The following is a 21,509-nucleotide window of genomic DNA, read 5'->3' on the forward strand; positions in this document are numbered from 1 at the left end:
TAAGCCCTGGACATCTTTGCATGTTTAAGAGTGGGTGCTGGATGTGCTTGAGTTGGATATATCTCACACACCGCCTAGGGCTTTAGTGACAGAAGAAAACTTAAATGACTCATCCACTCAAGTAGTGGATTTCAGGTCACAGCGCACATACGCACACACTGAAAACATTTAACCATTTGCTTAAAGCTAAACATACACCTATGACATATTACATTATTATTATCACATTTAAATTCATGTCACAATGCATAAAGATGTAAGAATGTATTAGCGATGACCTTTCTGAAACCATCTTACATAAAAGTCAAATGCAGTTACACTTTCCCATTCATAAAACTTACTTCAAAAACAAAGAACAACAGATACAACATCACTGACATCAGCATTTTATTTAGTGCCTTGAAAGATAAATAATTTTTCTTTCCACAAGGAGCTGGCAAAATAACACTGCAATCTCTCTTCTCTCACCATCTATTTCATACAAATGACAGAAACACTGGAATCATTCACAGTGCATGTGGCTGAGGAGCTAAATACACCCAATCCTTCTTACACATCTTGTGCTTAGACCTATTCTTGATTCATTTATCATCAAGCATTTGGTGACTCCAAACACTGTTATTCATTTATTGCTCACACTCACAACCATATAATTTATCTATTGGATCATTATAATCTGTGCATGGAAGTAAATTACACTTCCAATAATGCTAAATACATTACAATACAGCAGCACTTCGTCTGATTGGTGCATAATTACAGTATCATGAGCAAAACTAGACGACGACGAAAGCAAACATCAAAACCAATAAACATGGGTGAATAAGACGTCATCCTCAGCCAAAAGCTGCATATCCTGTTCAGTTCACAAAACTGAAAAAGAACAGATTTACCTGGGAGATACAATGTAAATGTTTAGCTCTCTTAGGGCGCAATATTGATGCAACGAAACAGACATAACATCACATTTTAACACCAGTACATTTAAATGGAATTTAACAGGTAAAAGAAGCATTTTATGCAAAGCAACCAACCTCATGACAATATGTGTAACACTGGTGGATAGAAAGTTACCTTAGAAATCATTCCACAGTACTTTTAGATATTAATATTTAGGCAGCAACTTTCTTAGTAAACTTTGACATTTTCAAGAATTCAGTGGTAATCTATGGCACGCAGATCTATTCAAAAAACCATCAGCATAGGAATGAAATAAATTGAATATATCAGAATGTTTAAACATCTTGCAACATTTAAAAAAAGTCTGCATCATTTATTAACAAATCCTGTTTGAAATGTTTCATTTTACCTAGGACTGTTCAGAAGCGAGATTAAAACGAAAACCACCACAAATACATTATTACACATCGGAATCGCAAATTTGTCACAAACAGAACAGTTGGATGAGATATCCCCGGGGAGAGAAAAGGTGGGGGAGGCAACACTGAGGCACCTGGCACGAAGGTAATTCATCTCTTTTGTGAAAAATTTTAAACACAGTGTTTCAAAATGCACAGTAGAGAAATGAAAAATGAACGGCTTAGCTAGACAAATGCTGGCCCGCTTATCCCTGCTTCCATTTGTATATAAACCATTAGATGCGGTAGGCAGAAGGAGGAAAGACACTGACTGATGGCCAAAATAACACGATTTAGGAGCCGCATAAGATATACAACTATATTAACAAAGACGAGCGCAACATCTCATGGTGGTAACTGAGAGAATTAACAGAGGCTGGCTTACATTTGCTCAGTTAGGAGAGCTTGAGATTTCAAATATAATCCTTTTATCCTCCGATTGTCTTTAGTCTGTGTTGATAAAATTCAAAGGAAAAATCAGTTGGGCTCCCGTTGCAATGGTCCTGATTCATTAAGCACCCAAAAAGGCTTAGCAAAATACATAAGCTATTCATTAATCAAAATCATGAATTTCATCCGCTTAGTTCGGAAAAAAATGACTTTTTAGAGTTTCGGAGTTGAGACTAAGAGAAGAACAGGTTAACAGATCAGGACGGAAAACCTATTAGAATGTGTGACTGATATGATGAGGTCCAGGTCAAGTCACTCTTGATTCTAAAGAGCTTTTGAGAGCTTAAGGGACTACCTGCCAACACTTGCACCTCAAAAAACGAACACTGTGATGATAACGAAAATATTTACAGACAAAGGGATAGTTTAAAGAGAATTTGGCAACTGGGGCCACCAACTTAAAAACTTAAGGCATGAGGTTAAAATGTTCTTGAGGTGGACTCTATGTGAACTGCCGGATGAGGCCAAGGTTTCACTGAGCAGCACTGCCGGATACGAGATATTCGAACCAAAAGCTCAGTGCCAGTTTGATGTTCTCTCAGGTCTTATGGAGGCCTACTAAAGCACAGCTCTCTTTCCACAGCCTGGCCTGCAGCTGTTCGTCATAAGAGATGGCTGATGATTCCGTCTTGCGACCGTTGTACAGATACAGTCTGCCAATCCCCTCCAGCTCGGAGGCAGCTGCAGCGTAGATCGCCGTGGATGCTCCTTCTGCTGGAGTCTATGGATGGACAGAGTTTTTAATCAGAGATGATGGATTGAATCACAACTCATATCAAAGAAAGATCATATTGAGTGAAACTGCTATTTGGGACTAAAAATGCATCTGTCATATATGCCAGACAAATCAAATGTATTTGATCCTGCGCGTGATGAGCATTGCAACATTTCGTTCACATGTTTGCAGTTGTGTTCTATTCGGCACTTGAAGTCGAACTCAAGTGCTTGACATGTATCCTTAACTGCAAGTTCTTTAATTGCCACTTATACGTGTTGTTGACAGCAGCAAATCAATTGAATCCATACCGGGGCTGTTTTAATAGAACAAAATCTTGAAATTTTTTGAAATCCACAGTCAAAATAGAATAAGTACAGAGGCATTCACACAAGATCTGTTCAACAATAGCGGGGCAAAAAGTCAACTGAAGGAAAACAGAGTGCAGATGTCTCTGAGAGGTTTTTGCTTGGCTCAAAACAGAACAACAAAGTCTTCTGTCTAGTGCATGTATACAGAGACTTTTAACCTAGTGGTGCATTGAAGTTATACATATTTATTAATATGCATATTTCCCAGGAGTCAAACCAACAACCTTTGTGCTACTAAAGAAATGCTCAACTAATAGAGCAACAGTAACCCAATATGATTACACACTTCAATGGTTATTTATTACAATTATTATTCTAATTACGGAGGTTATGGTTCACTTCCGCATCACTGCATCTAAAAGTTGAGCTGCACCCAGTTGGTGAGATTGATATTCAGATGGTCAGTTAGAACATGACCTCCAGACGGATCAATTACACGGGACGGCCAATTTTCACCAGCCGGCCAGATTTTGCACTTCAAACGACTCTCTTTGTGGCCAGGCGATTGGGTTGAACTGTTTTTTCTATTCCAGATCTCATTTGAGGGAATTTAGGTGAAACTACAGGAGCCAAAAGGTTTTTCTATACTGAGCTTAATCAATACAACAGTGAGTGGGAGAAAAGCTTCTCTCTTAAAGCTGTTAAGTGTGGGGCCTTAGGGGACTACGTGCTTGAAATGCAGAAAAATCTGAGGTACAAGCTCAGACTTTTTAATATCTAGGATTTTTTTGCTTGGTTAAACCACTAACAGCCAAAGATTTACACTTTCCAGAAAAGATGTCAGCTCTGAAAACTGTAAGTGGAAAACAATCGGTGAAAACCTATAATGCAGCATAAATGTATTGAATGCACAAAAGCAGAGTACATTGGATTTACAGAAAAAATGTCACAGCTCCGTTTTTCTTTATGTGGAACACAGACAGTTCCAAAAAATCAACTTCAGTAATTTAATTCATATTCTGTGTTTAGTCTCCACACAGCAAGCATTCCATTTTCAGAAAAAAGGAAAACTAGGGCTGTGCACTAATGTTTGAAAAATTGATCCACATTAATTATTCGAAAATGTGAAATGCCAATATAATATTTTATTTTCATAACAATAAAAAAACTACAACGGTAACGGTAGTGGTTACTTAACATAGGGTTCAGTTACCGCTACAGAAGACCTTATTAGAATCGTCTTATTTAACGCTTCTTCACTTCATCTGTAATGAGTTTATATTATATATAAAAATATATAAAAAAAATCAGTTGTATGTGTTCCTAAATCTTTGTTTACTCAGATCGCAAGCTAGTTTCGCGGCTCACATCACCATATTAAAATAACTGGTGAGCCACAGAATTCCATAACATTACTGGTATAAAAATACCAACATAATAATAAATGATTAACATTAATGGTAACACTATGTTATGGTGCCCTTGTTACACATATTACATTTATTTACTATAGTATTTACAATAAATTATGGAGCTACATGTAACTAACCCTAAACCAACACTATAGTAAGTACATCTAGTTCATTTTTATTACTCAGTACTTAAATGTATAATTACACTGTAACACGGGCACTGTAAAATAAAATGTAAACACATTCATTTATTTATTACAATATCTTGTTCGGAGCTGTTATTCTTTTGTAAATTCATGTTCTTTCAATAAAATATTTGAACTAATGCTAATTTCGACAAATTGAAACATGAAAATGTACATTTCACTGCAACTAATGTTAATGGATTTGGCCTCAGCACAAGACTGGTACCTTTTGACATACCTAAGAGCCAGTATTTTCCTCCTAAGAAATTATTTCGCACAGATGTTTTTTGTTGTTTGTGTTAAAATGCACTACAATTCATAAGTTACTAGTTGATTTTTTTTATTGATGCAAATGGAATGCAAACCTAAACAAAACAGACACCAACCATGAAACGACAAAGAAAACAATATTTATATGCAGGGGTGATCAGCAGGATGAGTAAACATCGGTCACACTTCAGAATAATTTGAGATTACACCAGATACAGCTGCAGACTGACTGACCATCCCAGCTCCATCTAAGGCAATTCCACCAGCTGCCAAGAGAAATATGACCATCGGACCATCCAAGCTCAGACCACTACATCCCCAACCAAGAGCAAAGACGGACTATTTGTCTTATTAATGCTTAAGTTACAATATTTGGTATTAAATGCTAAACTAAAATCACATGTCACCAGTCTGAGTGCAGCTATGACACGTCAGAGGGGATCTGGCCCTCCCGGTTGAGCCTGGTTTCTCCCGAGGTTTTTTCTCCATTAATCAATCATTGGAGTTTGGGTTCCTCGCCACAGCAGGGCAGTGTTGGCCTGCTCACCGGGAGACTGCATTCATTCATTTATTTATTTAGAAATTAGATGTTATTTATTAGAATGAATTTACTCGTTGTATAAATACCATGCACTGTGCTGTGTTTTAACTTTTCTGTTTTTCCTGTTTGCCCTGGTAAAGCTGCTTTGAAACAATACACATTGTGAAAAGCGCTATATAAATAAACTTGAATTGAATTGAAACTTGAAGAATAGGGACCAATTCTCAATATTACCTATCCGTTAACTCCGACTTTTGCCAGAATAAACTCCAAATTACTAGCTATAAGGTAGTTTTTAGGTGTTGGTATTGGGTAGGAATATGGGATGTAGAATAAGGTACTGCAGAAAATGGCATTAATATGTGCTTTATACATACTACTATACGGCCAATAAGCATGTTAATAAGCAAGTAGTTCATAATGAATTTGTGTATCAATATCTTCCTCAGATGACTGCTATGTAATGTTGATAATCTTTTCAACATTAAAAAACCTATATACAAGATATAATATTAGTGCGATATGAATATTTAATGATTGTTACGAGTACGATCACTTCGGGGCTTTGTTGTCAATTTGTGGGTGTGTGTTGTTCTGTCGAGTGCATGGTGCTCTGTTTTGACAGCTCGCCATGTGCTCGGTGTCTGCATCACTCAGCCCGACCCCTGTGTTCACTCATTCATTCTTTTCTTTCTCACCGGTTTCTCATCACCCTCGCACCTGTAGCCGCTCTCTTTAATTTAAGTTCCCTATTTATTCCCTGCGGTTCCCTTTTTTCCCTGCATTTGAGTCTCCGCCTACGTGAGTCATGACAAATGATAATTAAACACAAAGCTTGACATGTGACTAAATAAAAACATAACAAATGAATTCGTTATTAACCTAATTTAAATAAATAATGATAATATTTGGTTTTATGAGCTCAAATATTTGAATATAAAATTATGGAAAAATGCCAATCCCTTAAAAGCCTTTCAAAGTTTATTTTCAGCACTTGGATAAACTAACTATTACAATTGTCTTGTGACCCTCTGAAGCATTTAATTTTTTTTTAGTGGATGAATATTTTAGTCATAACATTGTCCCTCAAGACATTCATAATTTGTTATCTTTTCTTTTATACATTTTAAGTCACATCATTTCAGGGTTTTTTTGACAGATTCTCTATGCTGCATACAATTCTGTATGCATATGGCCCAGGATTCAACTGCAAAGGAAATGACCATGCTGATAACTATCACAATAAATCAACATATCAACACATCCCACATTCACAAGACTACGAGTTTTCAAGGAAATTACATTTGTATTCAACAGATTACACATTTTATTGTTTGTGCAAATAATTACCTTTGAAGGAGGCTAAGGTCATTGAACATTGTCAGGATTTTCATATGCTGTCCACTCTATTCTTCTAGTAACCAAAAAATGAAGTCAGCTGAGAAATGTAAATGTAACTGTGCTTTCTATTCCGAAAACCTTAGCTCCCCCATTTATTTGTATCCATAGTTCAATCATGAAACTCTCAAAGTGCATCAGATGTACTGAAAAATCCAGCAGGTAAACCAATAGATATTTCCATGTTATGTAATCTGTTCTGTCCTGGGCCTGGCTCAATTTAGTGCCGATCGCCATGGGATGTTTTCCTAGTCCTTCCCCAGCACCACCTGCCTTGATCTGCTACAGCGGTTCTACTTACTTTGCTTGTAGCAGTTTGTGTCATTGGGCAATTGCCTTCATTTATGCCAGTAGCAGCAATAACACCAGTAGCAGCAGTGCGGCATACCTGCTTCGGCAAAAAAGCCTATGTGCATTTGATTATCATTAGAATGCTAATACTTAAAATATAAAATGTCATCAAGATTTAGTTTCACCACATTTTTAACCACACTGTGCTTGTCAGCATTCTGTGATGGTAAGACATTGATAGTTATCTATAGAGAATGTTATCTATGTAATCAGAATGTAACCTGAAAGCTTTATCTAAAATCAACCCTGGGATATAAAAATGCCTGCAGAAACACTGATATTTGTGCAATTTCAGATTCAGTTATTTATTTCCCTTTTCCATTCACCTCCACTGAAACAAAATTCAGCAGACGAAAGAATAATATCTGATTAAAATACACACACACCCCTTTGAAGGAGAAAGACAAGATGAATCCAATTATTGTTCACCCTGACAAGGTGGCTCCAAACCTGTAGATTTTCAAGATGAATTCCAAGAGATGAGAAAAGAAAGAGAGTGAGAACAGTGTCTGCTGGGATATGCTGTGCTGTCACAATGCCTTACTGCAACATATTGGAGGAGGTGGATTTGTCATAAAGTGTTGTCATTCACCACTGCACCTTTCACAGCAGCCACTGTCAGTCACTCTGAAGCGTGTTACACACAAAGACACGGTATCTGAAGCACAAATATTAAACTGATAAAATATGTCTAATTCTTGGAGCATTTAGGGACGGTTTCCCAGACAGGGCATAAACCTTGTCCAAACCTAACTTAAATGTTAGAAATGTCTTGATAAAAACAACTTGCACGGACATATATTGAAAAATACTGTATCAGTGTGAATTTTTGTCTCAAGATCCACAAATACATGTTGAAAAATATGATTCTAAAAACAACTTAAACATCCTTATTTATCTTAGGACTAGTCCTGTCTCAAACTAACCCTTGTCCGAGGAATCCACCCCATAATGTTTTATGGGAAAAAATCATATCGTTAATCTGTTTTGATATAAATTAATACTTATGTGAAATTGCAATGACCCTGCTTATAGTGCTTTCTATATTTTGTGCATTTTGAAAATGCTGTTTTTAAAAAGCACTTTTAAGATGCTATCCTGCCCTCTTTCTGTCTTAACAAAAAAGGGGCAAAAAAAGCAAAAGCAAATCAATAAAAACAATGACCTCATAGAATACTGAAGCCCAAGTCGGTCTACACTTTAAGATTTCCCTGTCAAGCATAGATAGATGAATAAACCTCACAACCTCCAATGATTCCGACCTAGTTTGGCTGACTTCACAAAGTTTGTCAGGGTAATCAAATAAAATAAGGCTCTGAATATGTCCATCCAATTACTGTACTCCAGTAAACTTGATAAATGAGGTTTTATAGAGGGTAATCTGATTTGCCTTACCCTGAAAAGCAGTTTTGCAAATGGCCTCTTGGCCAGCTGAGCTGGGCCGCACAGATTGTCATACAGGGCGGTGTCCACCATGCCTGGGTCCACTGTATTAACCGTTACTGGATCCGCTTTGGACCACAACTTGTCCTGCAGGTGGTAGGAAAACAGCAGCAGGGCCAGTTTACTTTGGGCATATGCACCATGGGCACTATAACACTTCCTGAAAGAGAGAGAAAGAAGAATAAAGCATTTAGGTGACCGTTGGTTACAGGAAATGAGCAGCTATCAACACAACAAAGTTTAGAATTGTTCAACCTTATGCAAATGATGAGCACATTTCAGGAGCGACTACCAATGGGAGTAAAGTTGCGGAGCTACTGCATAAGCTGCTGCTAAAGCACCAAATCTAGGAATCACTTATAACGACTTCAAGTGACGGGTGACACAAAGCAACATTGTGCACAGAGTCATATGGATATTTTCATGATGAATGTATGTGCTTTTTGAGGGTTCAAAAACGTAAGCACTGGCATTACAAAACTAAGAAGAGTCAGAACATAATTTAAAGACCACCCACGGGGGCAAAAACTGTGGTCTTCCAAAGACAATCTCAAAAACACGGTTTGGTTACATTCAAGTTGTTGTAAGGCATGCAGAAATTATTAGCACGAAACTGTATTAAGTGATAAAATTCTCGACTACAGAGGGACTGTAAAAAAAAAACAGTGGGCAGCTATCACTGGAGCGCCCGGGGAGCAAGTAGGGGTAAGGTGCCTTTCTCAAGGGCACCTCAGTTGTTACCCGCCAGCCATTAGAATCGAAACTGCAACCTTCCGGTCACAAGTCCAACTTTATAACCATTAGGCCACGATTGCCCCTTGAAGGGCACTGTATTGCTATATCATGGTCCAACTGAGTGTTAATGGGCCACTAACCCAGAAAATGCACTTTTGAATGGTTATCCACCAGAAATTGAGTCGCCAGCGTGTATAAAGAAAAACACCCTGTAATTAGACAAATCCATCCATTCTTCTTTTTGTAATCTCCTTTAAACCACAACAGTGACACAAATAAGGCTGTTGAGGATCCCCTATCAATCTGATGTCACATTGTTTACGCCTGCCCATGACCGCTCAGAGACTCTGCCTTATGAGTGCACCTTCTGCCAGAGAGGTGCTGTCAGCCAATTAAGGCAAGAGCAGATGAAGCATCTAGCCAGCGACAAAAATGTCTGAGAAACAAAAATGTGTGCTTTTGTTGATGTAAAACGGAACATAAATGGAGGCCCAAAGGAGACCTTTCCGACGAGTTCAGGTTCGTCCCGCGGCGACTCGGTGGCCGGAATTATTAATGATCGAACGTCCCGGGTGGGATCCCGAGAAATCTGCGTTCAGGGAGGAAGCACTTTTTTCGGATCGACAAACCTACATTCACTGGTCCGTATTTCCGGTCCGGAAAGACATACAGAAATGATCTAGGTCTTGTTGGAAAGGTATCTGCGGGGGCATTTGAACAACGCTGACTTCGAGTCGATGCGTCCCCTAGGTTGGAAGTTAGAGCTCCCAGTATCCAAAAAGGTTGAAAAATCGAAGCTTCGGGAACCGGCGGCTCGAGGCGCTGCGACCCCGGATTCTTGGTCAGGAACGCCTGGAAGACCAGGATCTGGTTGGTCACCTTACGCCGAATGTATCTCCGGCTCCCTGGGTTGCAGCGAGGCAACGCAGGTCAGTAAAGTAGCAGTGTCTTTCTCGGTGAGTTAAGTGTTTTCTCATACTGTATGTCCTAAGTGCAACAATACTTAGAGCAAATAGAAACAGAGTGCTCATATGTAAGACAATGAGGTTACTCAGAAATTGCTACTCACAAGGCAATGGCACCTGGTTGCTGATCTTTACATACCTGTCCGTCATATACGAGTACTCTGAATGCATGTTTATGCCTATATATGCTTATATATGTTTATTTCTGTTAGTAATATGCATCCACATGATTAATCCTCAATGGCCAACATTTCATACAGCAAATGGTCAGCATATGTTGTTCTATCTATGTTTTTGTCTTTTCCATTTAATTCATATTTATGAAAAAGACATTAAGGTGATTTTTATTGCATTTAGTGTATGGTTTTGGTCGGACAGGGCATTACAGACGTTATTGCGCTTTCCGCCATATTGCTTGTCTTGATGTTATCCAAAGCATATGTGTAAGCGATCTCTACATCCTATTTTGCATATGGGGAGGGGAGCAGAAGCTCATTTGCTTTTAAAGAGACACACACAAAAACGGTGCGTTTCCATTGCTCAACATATTGTATTGAAAGATATGTGGTGTATTTTGAGCTGAAACTTTACAAAGACATTCTGGGGATACCACTGAATATTTTATCATTGCAGAAAACACCTGGATTAGCGGCTCTTTAAGTCTTGGCCATCTAAATTGATGGGCATATAGAGGAGACTCTGACCATCAAACTGCTAAAATTATGCAAAAACAGATTGAAATGTCCTAGAAAAAAGAATCCAAGTCTTATCTTTCAGCTGACTCATTTATTCAATATTTATAACAGCAGATGTCCCCACCCCACCTGTCTTTCTCTCTCACCTTGAAGGGCAAAATTATTAACAATCTGCAACAGCCCACACCCTTCCCCCCCACCCAATACATGTTGAACATACAGTGTGACAAGTCCTCACCAGTTGGGCACCTTGTTTGCTGTATTGGATTTGTTGTTAGTAGGTATTTATTGTAACGCTTATAACGGCCCGTTTAGCCTCCCAGGAGGCTTTGCAGCATTCAGTCAATCAATACACACACGGTGCTCTGAATCACGCTGTATCTTATAGCAACTACGTCCTTGAGCTGTAGCAAGTCTCTGCAGTACACGACTGCAGAAACGGATGAAGACACTTAAGACTGTAAAGCAATAACAGCAGGGCTGGAAAAATAGGTTGGAAGAATAGGCATATTTTCAGGAGCAGGCAGATGGCAACACAAAGGACAGGTCCAAACTACAGGAAGATCCGTGTTTAACACATATATACTTCCGTTTGCAACGTATATGTGTATTGTAGGGTTTTTTAACCCACTTTGGATTGTATGATAATAGAGTACTACTATGTTAAAAGCGTACTTACACATATTTTAATAGATCTCACTTCTTGGTTTGTTTTGTCATGCTGCTATTTAGGGGTGGTATAGGGGATGAACGCAATTGACAATACATGTGACATTAAAAGGTATGATAATCAATATTGTGTTATTACAACACATATGATAATAGCGTTAATAATTCACCATTCCTTTTGCATTAAATCCGCTGACAGTGATTCATTGGCCAAAAAAAAGAAGAAAAAAAACTAAACAAAATGTAGGATGAATTTGACTGGTAGCATTATTTATTTATTAAAACTATATTGGGGTTACATCGCTATTGTCAATTATTTTGCCAATAATGGAGTAAAATCTGATATAAAAAATGTGTGTGTGTGAATGTTCTAACCTTCCCTGCAAGTCTTCCAGAGATAATCTTCCTCCATAGTGAGTAGATGATGACATAATGACTATTCGTGAACATTTCCCAGGTTTGCCAGACTTCTTCAGCAAATCTAACAACAGGTTGGTCAACAGGAAATGGCCCAGGTAGTTAAGCCCAAAGTGCAGCTCGAATCCATCCTCTGTTCTCCTCTCAGAAACCAGCATAATGCCAGCTGCAGACATAAAGGAACAGCAAGACTATGCTATTATGAACAGAAAGGATATGAAGGACACAGGGTACAATACAAGGCTTAATAAAGAGAGTATTCACACCTTAAAAATTACACTGGCCCACATCATCTTCAAGATCATGCCTCACATTCACAAATAATCTTAAATATCCTTCCGCAGAAATGCATTTCAATGACTTAAAGCTGCGTCTAAATGATAATTAAAGTCAGTGGATCTCAACATTAAATGGATGTAATCTGGTTTAACATCCTGAGGAAGACTGAGCGCCAGCAATCATGTGGGAATAAGCTTTTGCCTGAAAAAACATCATGTTTTCCCATTATTGTGCTAGTAACTGAATTACAGCTCTGTCCGCTGGAGACAATAGTAATGAGGATTATAAATCTGTTTTCATTAACAGCAAATGTAATACACATTAACAATATACTTTTTTGATTAAACAAAGCAAGGGCTCTTGCTGAAAAAGGGCTCATGCTTAAAACATACATCTAAATTTTATTGATCAATGATCATAGATTTTACAAACTCTCAAGAGAATTAATGTCCCATTGCTGTCTGCTGTCCCTTCAGACATACACTGTGTCCTGTTCAGCATAAGCTCTAGAGGGTCAAACTTTGACCTTTTTGCATCATCGGACTCTCAGTGGGGTGGCACAAATGCGTTTGTCTATCAGCTGCCATCAGAGGGAAAGGGTGTGTGCCACAGAGAACAAATGAGAAAAAGGGAGTGTGAATTATTAAATTTTCCCTGTTAGGGGGAGGACAGTGTGTGACTGTTCCTGTCATTTTGAGACGCTCCCTGGGGCAGACTTCTAAATAAAAGTCATTTGATTAAAACAAACAACCCCAAGGCCCTCAGGACATAGACCAGACATGTCCAACAGAGTGAGATTAGGAGGGGCTGGAGACTTTTAGGTTGAGAGACAAAAATTTCAGCCCTATTCATAAATCTCCAAAACTTTCAATTTGCATCTGTATCCTAGATGTGATTTTTAGGATTACTGGTTTACCTGGAGGGATTTTTTTCTAACCATATGAGTAATATATATTTGCTATGTGTCCTCTCTGTCAATACACTCTATACAGACATATGTACCCGCCAGATCCCTACGCTCTGCAAACGAACGGCGTCTTGTGGTGCCATCCCATAAAGGTAAAAAATCTCTCTCACGCACCTTCTCCGGATCTGTTCCACCTATGTGGAATGATCTGCCTGCTGCTACAAGATCTGCAGATTCTTTAGCCATCTTGAAGAAACACCTGAAAACACATCTCTTCCGCCAACATCTTACTGATCTGTTCTGACTCTATTTTCTTCTCTACTGTTTTCTTCTCTACCCATAAAAAAAAAAGGTAGGAACAAATGATTCTGTATACTGTGTTAGGCTATATGAGATCAGTGTTCTTTTTGATTGCACTTATGCTTTTGTTGTACTTGTGCTGTCCCAATTGCTTCCATTACCTAACCCACTTGTAAGTCGCTTTGGATAAAAGCATCTGCTAAATGACTAAATGTAAATGTACTACACCCAATCAAATGTTTGTATATTTAATCTTATGAACCGTATTTAATTATTAAATTTAGATCAATATTCCGTTTTCATTTAAATTTTGGGAGCCTTTTTGCCACATGCACCCTTTAATTTAACACCCTGTATGGTTCTTTTCAACTGAAAACAGTCGCCTATTCAAGTTAAAATTAGTCATAAATGTACATACCATTATTGATAACAACATGCAGAGGCAAACTTTTGGCTTTGTATCTCTGGACAAACTTCCGCACAGACGTCAAAGAGGCCAAATCAAGGTACATGAACTCCACTGAAAACAAAACGATTACAGAATCAGTATACATAAAATGAAACCTGAGACCAAATGCTGAAAGGAAACATAGGCACATGTCATGAAGTCCTAAAGGATGGCACAAACATGTGAATGGGATTTACTTTCCAACGTCTATTAATACAAGATGTCTGAGATTTTCATCTGATCAGCGGAAAATATCATTGCCCCATTAAGAAAACAAATAGATTTGTATATCCATCATAAAAAAACATACAACTACAGGGTTACATGTCCAGGGTTAATAGATGTCTCATGACACAAAACAATATATTTGTGAACAAAAACCAAGACTGTTTTCACTCAAAATGGCCAAATGCAGGGTCAACAAATCTCATATTTTGAATCTCATTGGTTCTCATAGTCACAAGACACGCAACAACCAATAATTTCAAAACTTGAGATTCGTAGTGCTGTAACGTAGCAATGTTCTCAACAATTGGTTTAAAAAACATCTACCAGGTTATATCACTATCTGCAATGGCCAAGTTATAACAATTAAAATTAACTGAAGTAAAAATGTATTGAATTTGCAGACCATTTGGTTACTTAATCAATAAAGTCATAGCTTTTTGCAGTTAGCAGAAATAAGTGACTTTCATTTGTCTTACGCCTGTCATGTTTGATATAATGCCATTTAAACTCTTTTAAAATCTTCAAAAACATCTGCACCATCTTGATAAAACAGACTCATATGGTCCAACTAATCTAAATGCTTTGATAGGTCTTCATATCTCTGTTAAAATGGGTCACCATCCCATTTGTGGAAACAGAAGCTGCGGTTTTTCCCACCCATCCTCCTCTTCTTGTTCTCCATCAACTTTAATTAGCTGTATCATTCATTCAGTCTGACTTGACTAACCTTTTGGCTAATAATGGCTCCCAAGTGAGAATTAGACCATCACACCGCTGCTGGGGAGGACAACAGAAAACCCACACAGAAGCCTTAAAAAAATCAATAAACTAAAGCAACTGCTGTATGTGTTTAGGGTAAATCTCAGAAATAAATATTGTAATGAGATTTAAAAAAGTCTTATTAACAGTGAAAGACGTGTTTGTTTATTAATATGGGCTTTCGCAAACCTGACAGAAAATTAAGGTATACAAGGAGATCTAGGCTCAACCCTGAGGACTAAAGGGGCGTTCACATAAGGGCTGTGTATCACCAACAACTTTACGATACACATCACGATACAAGGCCAAGATGTGATGCATATCCCAATACCGGTCTTTATTACATTTCTCATATGACAGATTTAGAGCATAATATACTTGCAGAAAATTGCCATTCATAACTACTAATCAGTTAAAGGTACAGTTTATAGAAACCGCTGCTAGAGGAGGCATGATCAAAACTACAACAATTTCGTAGCTTGATAACACTGTGAAGGACCGTGGAATGATGGTATGTTTTGTCTTCAACTCCACCGCTGATGCCCATCAATCAGACGGAAACAAGAAATCATGTTAGCGGATGAGATAAAGTTTTATAAATGTTGCGTATAACTGTGGTCCATAAATAAGTGACTGTTCGAAAAAAGCTAGTGGGTTGCTAGACACTAGACTCCACCTCCTCATTTGTCCACGACACTGTTGTCATGCGGTTTCTATGTCATGAAAGGCGGTAACAAAGGGTAACGCGGATATGACACCATTGACAGGCGGCTGCATGGCCCCGGTCCACTGTTTAGAATGCCGATTTTCTAGCGATTTACAAGTAGGCGGAAACATTTGAGATATTGTAAGTAGTCAGCTGAACAAAATATATGTATCACTAGCCTAGTGGTTTTTGGATATTTTACTGCAAATTTCTTTCAAACTGCACCTTTAATCTGACAAATCAATGCAAAAAGTTAGTTTGAGAATAAGTATAAACTTGCAGAAGATCAGGTCCATATACAGAGACCCTTTTTTCTAATACAGTTTTCAGGGTTTCTAGGTTACATCATATGTATATGTTTTTCAAATAGACTGTGTATAATGAATAAATATGAATATATGCATAAACGTGCAGTCAGAGTAAATTGATTTAATTCAACAAGTAACGTGTTGAATTGAAATAGATGACGGATTTCTAGATTTCAGATATCTAGATATAATATTATAAATGTAAAGGTGCTTTAAGATTTAAGCAGGTCTTTGCTCTTCACTTTAGATTACACACGCTTTTACTGTGGCTCTTCCACATCCTTTCAAACACGTTACTGTATTATGAGCGAGCGCTGCATCACTTCATCCCTTCAGCGGAATTAAGTGAATGATACGAGAATGCGCTTGCATGTACACTGTGCTCACACATGAAGGGAGAAGGTAAGCAGTATTGCCAGATTGGGCAGGTTTGAACGGGTTGGACCGGAGAAAAATGCTTTGGGGTGGTGGACAAAATTTGGGTTGCTTATGAAATAAAAAAAAATAATGTGTAGTGCAGTCCTAAACACAGCCCTTATTGGTTCGGTTTAACCAATCAGGTCCGGGTCTGGAGTAGGGAGACCTGTCAATCAATCTATCATTGAGATATGTGTTGACTTGTGAGTGACGGGGTTTTGGCTCGATAACGGACCAGATTTTGTATATTGAAACGATCGCAATGCCAAAGTGGCGCAAATATATGTTGCACGGTAAAGGGAGAGTCACTCAAATCTTACAACGTGGATAACACATGTGGTGACAGACGACTCGAAGGCTAAAAAAAACTATAACCGAATTCAGAGCACAGTTTAATGATTTACATTCAACTATGCCATAAGCAAGACTAATAACTTCATAGCCTACTACAGATTTTTCCATTAGACAATATTCTTTAAACTCACTGTTTTGTTCAATGGATTGACAACTGTTTCAACAAGAGAGCAGCAATGATCAACCAATGCTGCAAGAAAGTGAAATACTGTGAAAACAGAGTGAAAAAAAATCACCACAGTTGAGGTGGAAAAAAATATCATTGATGCACACAGTCTGCATTTATGTGCCTTGAGTGTACATGCCCATGACAGAAGACAAGAAACAGTATAAAATGTACAGCTTGTCAAACAGCATTACTGTAGTGCCGGAGTCTGAGCAGGAGCCTAACTCTGAACCCGTAATCTCACGCTTAAAAATCCAGCACAGTTTGATAATGTGAATTAAAATTCTGATGTGTTTACTTCCATGAGCCCATGGGGCTTTCAGCTTATCAAAATGAGACACTACATTAAAATATTCCAGTCATATGCACATCATTGCTTCAATCAGCTTATTTCTTCATGTTATGCAAATCCTGGTATTTTGTTCATTTTCCCTCTTCCTGCACAATAATGAAAGGAAGCAAGGTCAACTATAACAAAGCAGTCACCTTCACCGTCCTATCTAAACAGAGTCACCTAGATTTAAATGTGGCCTTGGGTCATAATTTAAGCATACAAAATGGCATGTGTGCAAAAACAACATCAGAAAAAATAGCCTTATGATTAATGTTGCTCTTATTCGCACAATATTAATGCAAGACTGATGAATATTAACAAAAATTATTTATAAAATGAATTGTTATATCATAACCAAGCACAGGCTGGAACTTAACTTCGGGCCAGCGTGTGTATCCGATAAAACCATCTTTACGACTTTTATTTAGCTTAAAGCAATACTTTACCCTAAAATTAAAATTCTGTCATCATTTACTCACCCTCAGATTACTAAACACAAAGGAAAATATTTTGAAGAATGTCAGTAACCGAGCAGATCTCATCCCCCATTGACTTCCATAGTATTTATTTTCCTTACTATGGCAGTAACTCTGCTAGGTTACTAGCGTTCTTCCAAATATATTCCTTTGTGTTTTGCAGAAAGAAGTAAATTATGACAGAATTTTCAATTTTGGGTGAACTATGCCATGAGGTAGCTTGATATGCTCTCTCTATGAAAATCTATTGAACTAATTTAACTTCCTCTATATTTGTACACCATAGAAACATATAATGTCAAGTGCATTGCAGAGGAACACTTGTTTTTTAAGTCACGCTCTTCTGACACAGATAAATATCATGTTATTGCATACCCATGGTTTCGAACCCAACAACTCTGACAAAAAAATTATCTTGCAGGGTTGCCGTCGTACAAAAGTAAGGAAACAACATGTAGAACACAGATGTTTTTTTATGCACTAGGTCAATAATGATATGTTGATCATTTCTAGAAAACCAAAACCCCATACTGTACCTTTAACGCTTAATGAAGCCACCCTGATCCTGAAGGTGTCCTCATTCTGAGATGCACCACTCCCATAACGTTTATAGCCTGGCTGATTGAAATTGGTTGTATGGATGGAATGGCCTCTACTCCCCTTATAGTGCTCTTGACCTGAATGCTATCAATCCATGATATCAGCAGAGAATAAAATAATGAAGGGAAGGAGTGAGTGAAAAGACGAGGGGGTGGATGAGAAAAACAGGTGCAATGAGCAGAGATTTGGTTGGCAGTCGAGGCACATGGATGTGGTACATAATAGAACCTCACCGCAGGTGATTATCACACCAACATATAAAAATATTATCTGTCTGGCCCTCTCATTACAATTACATACTACTTCAATGGTTACTCGGAAGTGAAGGTCTTATACCAATAATAAAATGTGTAACTGAGTATCAGTTTCTTTGGGCACAAAATCAACCTTTCTACTGCTGAGTACTCAACCGCATAATTAAACTAATTATAGTTACACAATTACTGCAATTACCCACTACATTACACTAATCGTCCAACGCTACCCCCAGTTGGAGTGTGCACGGGCATTGTGACCGGCGACCCTTCATTATGAAGCCTCTTATTCGTCCCCAAAAAATAAAGCATTCTTAGACAACTAATCCAGACCAAAGCTTCACTTTTGACTTTAGGATGCTGAAGTGATAAAATGTAGCGTTTGGATGAATTTGATGGGGAGCTGACTGTTGTTGGGATGAGTTGCAGCGGGCCGAGTAATTTGGACTGAAGACACAGTTGATGGACTACAACAGTTTCAGTGACGCTTCTTAAATGAGAACAACAAGAGAGAGCACAGCGGTTCTAATTGCAACAGATAGTACGAATGGATTATTTCATAGCTTAATTAAACTATCAGGGGAAAATGTTCTTTATATAAAATCTCAGGCTTTGTGAAACTGGGTAATAACTATAGCCCTACCAAGTCATAAAATGTCCATTTGTACTACATACCGTTGCCTAGATTCATGAGAGTGCTGTAAAAATCATTGACTCTCCCAGTTTCATCAATCACACACATTAAATGACCTGAATTTATGATACTTGGCTCCTCTCAGCGGTCAAGTAGTATTAAACAGTGAACTACTCTTCTTGTTTATTGTCCTCTGTGGTGACATTGTGTATCGTGACTCATAGAATAGATACGACAGTTGTGAGGTACCTTAACCATGAGTGTTAGCCAGTGCGTTTCTATGTGGGATATAACAGTGAACTCATCTCTGCATTGGCAATATACGCTGTGCGGCCAAAATACACATTTTGATGCTACTGCACACACATTCTAGAAAAGCAACAGCTTAGGAGGGTCCTTTACTGGTCAGCTTTGACAATGCCCCCGTGTGCAATGCAAGGTCCATGATGAAATGATTTACTGAACCTGGCGTGGGCGATCACGGCTGGCCTGCACAAAGCCTAGATCTGAACCAGAGATAGTTGGAGAGAGACCTCTTCTGTTCCAATATGCTTGGGCACAAAGCAAGGTCCATAAAAAATATTCATTGAGTCTGGTGTGGAAGAGCTTGACCGTCAAAGGACGAACACCTCTCGTGCTTCTGTCTGAGCAAATCCTCAAAGCAATAATGATGTAATAATGGCAACATATGACAACGAGAAAGCCTTCCAAGAAATGTGTAAGTAAAAGGTCCAGTGTATAAACTTTAGCGGCATCTAGCGGTGAGGTTTGAAATTGCAACTAGCGACTCACTCCTACCCTCCCTTTCAAAGCACTACGGTGGATGACAGAACTAAAATGTCGCCACATTTTCGCTTCTTTGCTGAAAGAGATAGCGCATTTAAGAAACACGTTCTGTATAAACAGTTTGTCTGTTTACAGGTACTGTAGGAACGCGCTGGGTATGTACATAGAAAAAGTTCATTCTGAGGTAAGAAAAACATAATGCTTCAGGTCTTTATACACTTCTGAAGACATAGTTATGTGTATTACAGTATATTGCATTTCTGTCATTAGATCCTTCAAAAAATTACACATTGGACCTTTACAGGAAAATAATCAAATTCTTTACTCATCTTCATGCCATCACAAATGTTAATGAATTCCTCTTCGAGAAAATAAAGATTTTTTAAATACCCCATCCCCTTTAGCTCTATTTAACGCAAGACAACCCACAATGTTAATTGTTTTGTGAAACCTATTAGTTCACTTTAGAAAACATTATTCATCCACATTATGATCAATATTTCATTATGCTTTAAGAATCATTAACATGTAGATTATTTATTTGCATTAAACGGACCTTTATTTGAGTTATTTGAATATTTGTTATAAAAATCTTTTTGTAGATTCAGCTAAACAAGTAAATCACATGTTATATTGGCATCTGGGATGGTATGGGGGAGTAAGTAAGAAGAATTTTCATTATATCTGCAAACTATTCCTTTAAGTTTCAATAAAAACAAAACCATTGTCTTTTAATACAAGTTTGAATTAGATGTTTACATATGGTTTATATAATGTACTGCCACACATTATTTTCTCTCATTCCCTAGCAACAGCTGCTTCACTGCAGATCCATTAAAATCTAGTCAAAATGGACTGTCTGCACCAAAAAAGCCCCTGAACATAGCAAGCTTTGAACAGTATAATACATTTCAAAGGGCTAGTTCACCCACAAATGGAAATTCTGTCATCATTTACTCACCCTCAAGTTTCATATCTGTATAAATTCAGTTATTCTGTTGAACAGACAAAAAAAGATATTTGGAATAATGTTCGTAATCAAACAGTTCTGGGGAACTATTGAGTAAAATAAACCGCTTCATCAGACGCTCGCGCACTGGACCCCCAGTTAACTTCCGGTTTGTTTTTTAAGCTAGTGTCTAATAGAAAATGTGCACTTTTATGTAGATGATACTATTATATATACTATGGCTTCAACTTTAAAAGTGGCTATGGACTCCTTACAGAATGCTTTTAACTCAATTCAGACTTCTCTTGATAATTTAAAATTAGTGCTGAGTACTAAAAAACTAAATAAAGGTACATATCAAAATATTTGAATATCGTGAAAACCGTCAGTATTTTTTGTCACTCATTTTAGAATGTGAAACCCATATATTAAATAGATTCATTACACAGAGTGAAATATTTCAAGCCTTTATTTCTTGAAATTTTGATGATTATGGCTTAAAAATAATGAAAACCCCAAATTCTGTGTCTTAGAAAATTTGAATATTACATAATATCAATACAGATTTTTACTTTAAACAGAAATGTCAGGCTTCTGAAAAGTATGTTAATTTCTATGCACTCAATATTTGGTTGGGCCTCCTTTTGCATGAATTACTGCATCAATGTGGCGTGGCATGGAGGCTATCT

General features: G+C 37.8%; 1 protein-coding gene across 4 annotated transcripts in view; it reads right to left on the reverse strand.

The window, feature by feature from the left end:
• Nucleotides 1-370: 370 nt before the first annotated feature.
• dhrsx (dehydrogenase/reductase (SDR family) X-linked) overlaps nt 371-21,509 on the reverse strand; it is a 30,064-nt gene continuing 8,925 nt past the window's right edge. For 2 of the 4 annotated variants that reach the window (XM_056735516.1, XM_056735507.1), the window contains exons 4-7: nt 13,820-13,921; nt 11,874-12,081; nt 8,387-8,594; nt 371-2,529 (exon numbers count right to left, since the gene is read on the reverse strand). In XM_056735516.1, the coding sequence (XP_056591494.1) occupies nt 2,347-2,529; nt 8,387-8,594; nt 11,874-12,081; nt 13,820-13,921 (701 nt within the window). In that variant the 3' untranslated portion in view covers nt 371-2,346. The remainder of the gene's footprint in view (nt 2,530-8,386; nt 8,595-11,873; nt 12,082-13,819; nt 13,922-21,509) is intronic. The other 2 variants (XM_056735530.1, XM_056735524.1) reach the window with 1 other exon arrangement.

This window comes from Triplophysa dalaica, chromosome 2 (assembly GCF_015846415.1).
Source record: "Triplophysa dalaica isolate WHDGS20190420 chromosome 2, ASM1584641v1, whole genome shotgun sequence".
Taxonomy (NCBI): domain Eukaryota; kingdom Metazoa; phylum Chordata; class Actinopteri; order Cypriniformes; family Nemacheilidae; genus Triplophysa; species Triplophysa dalaica.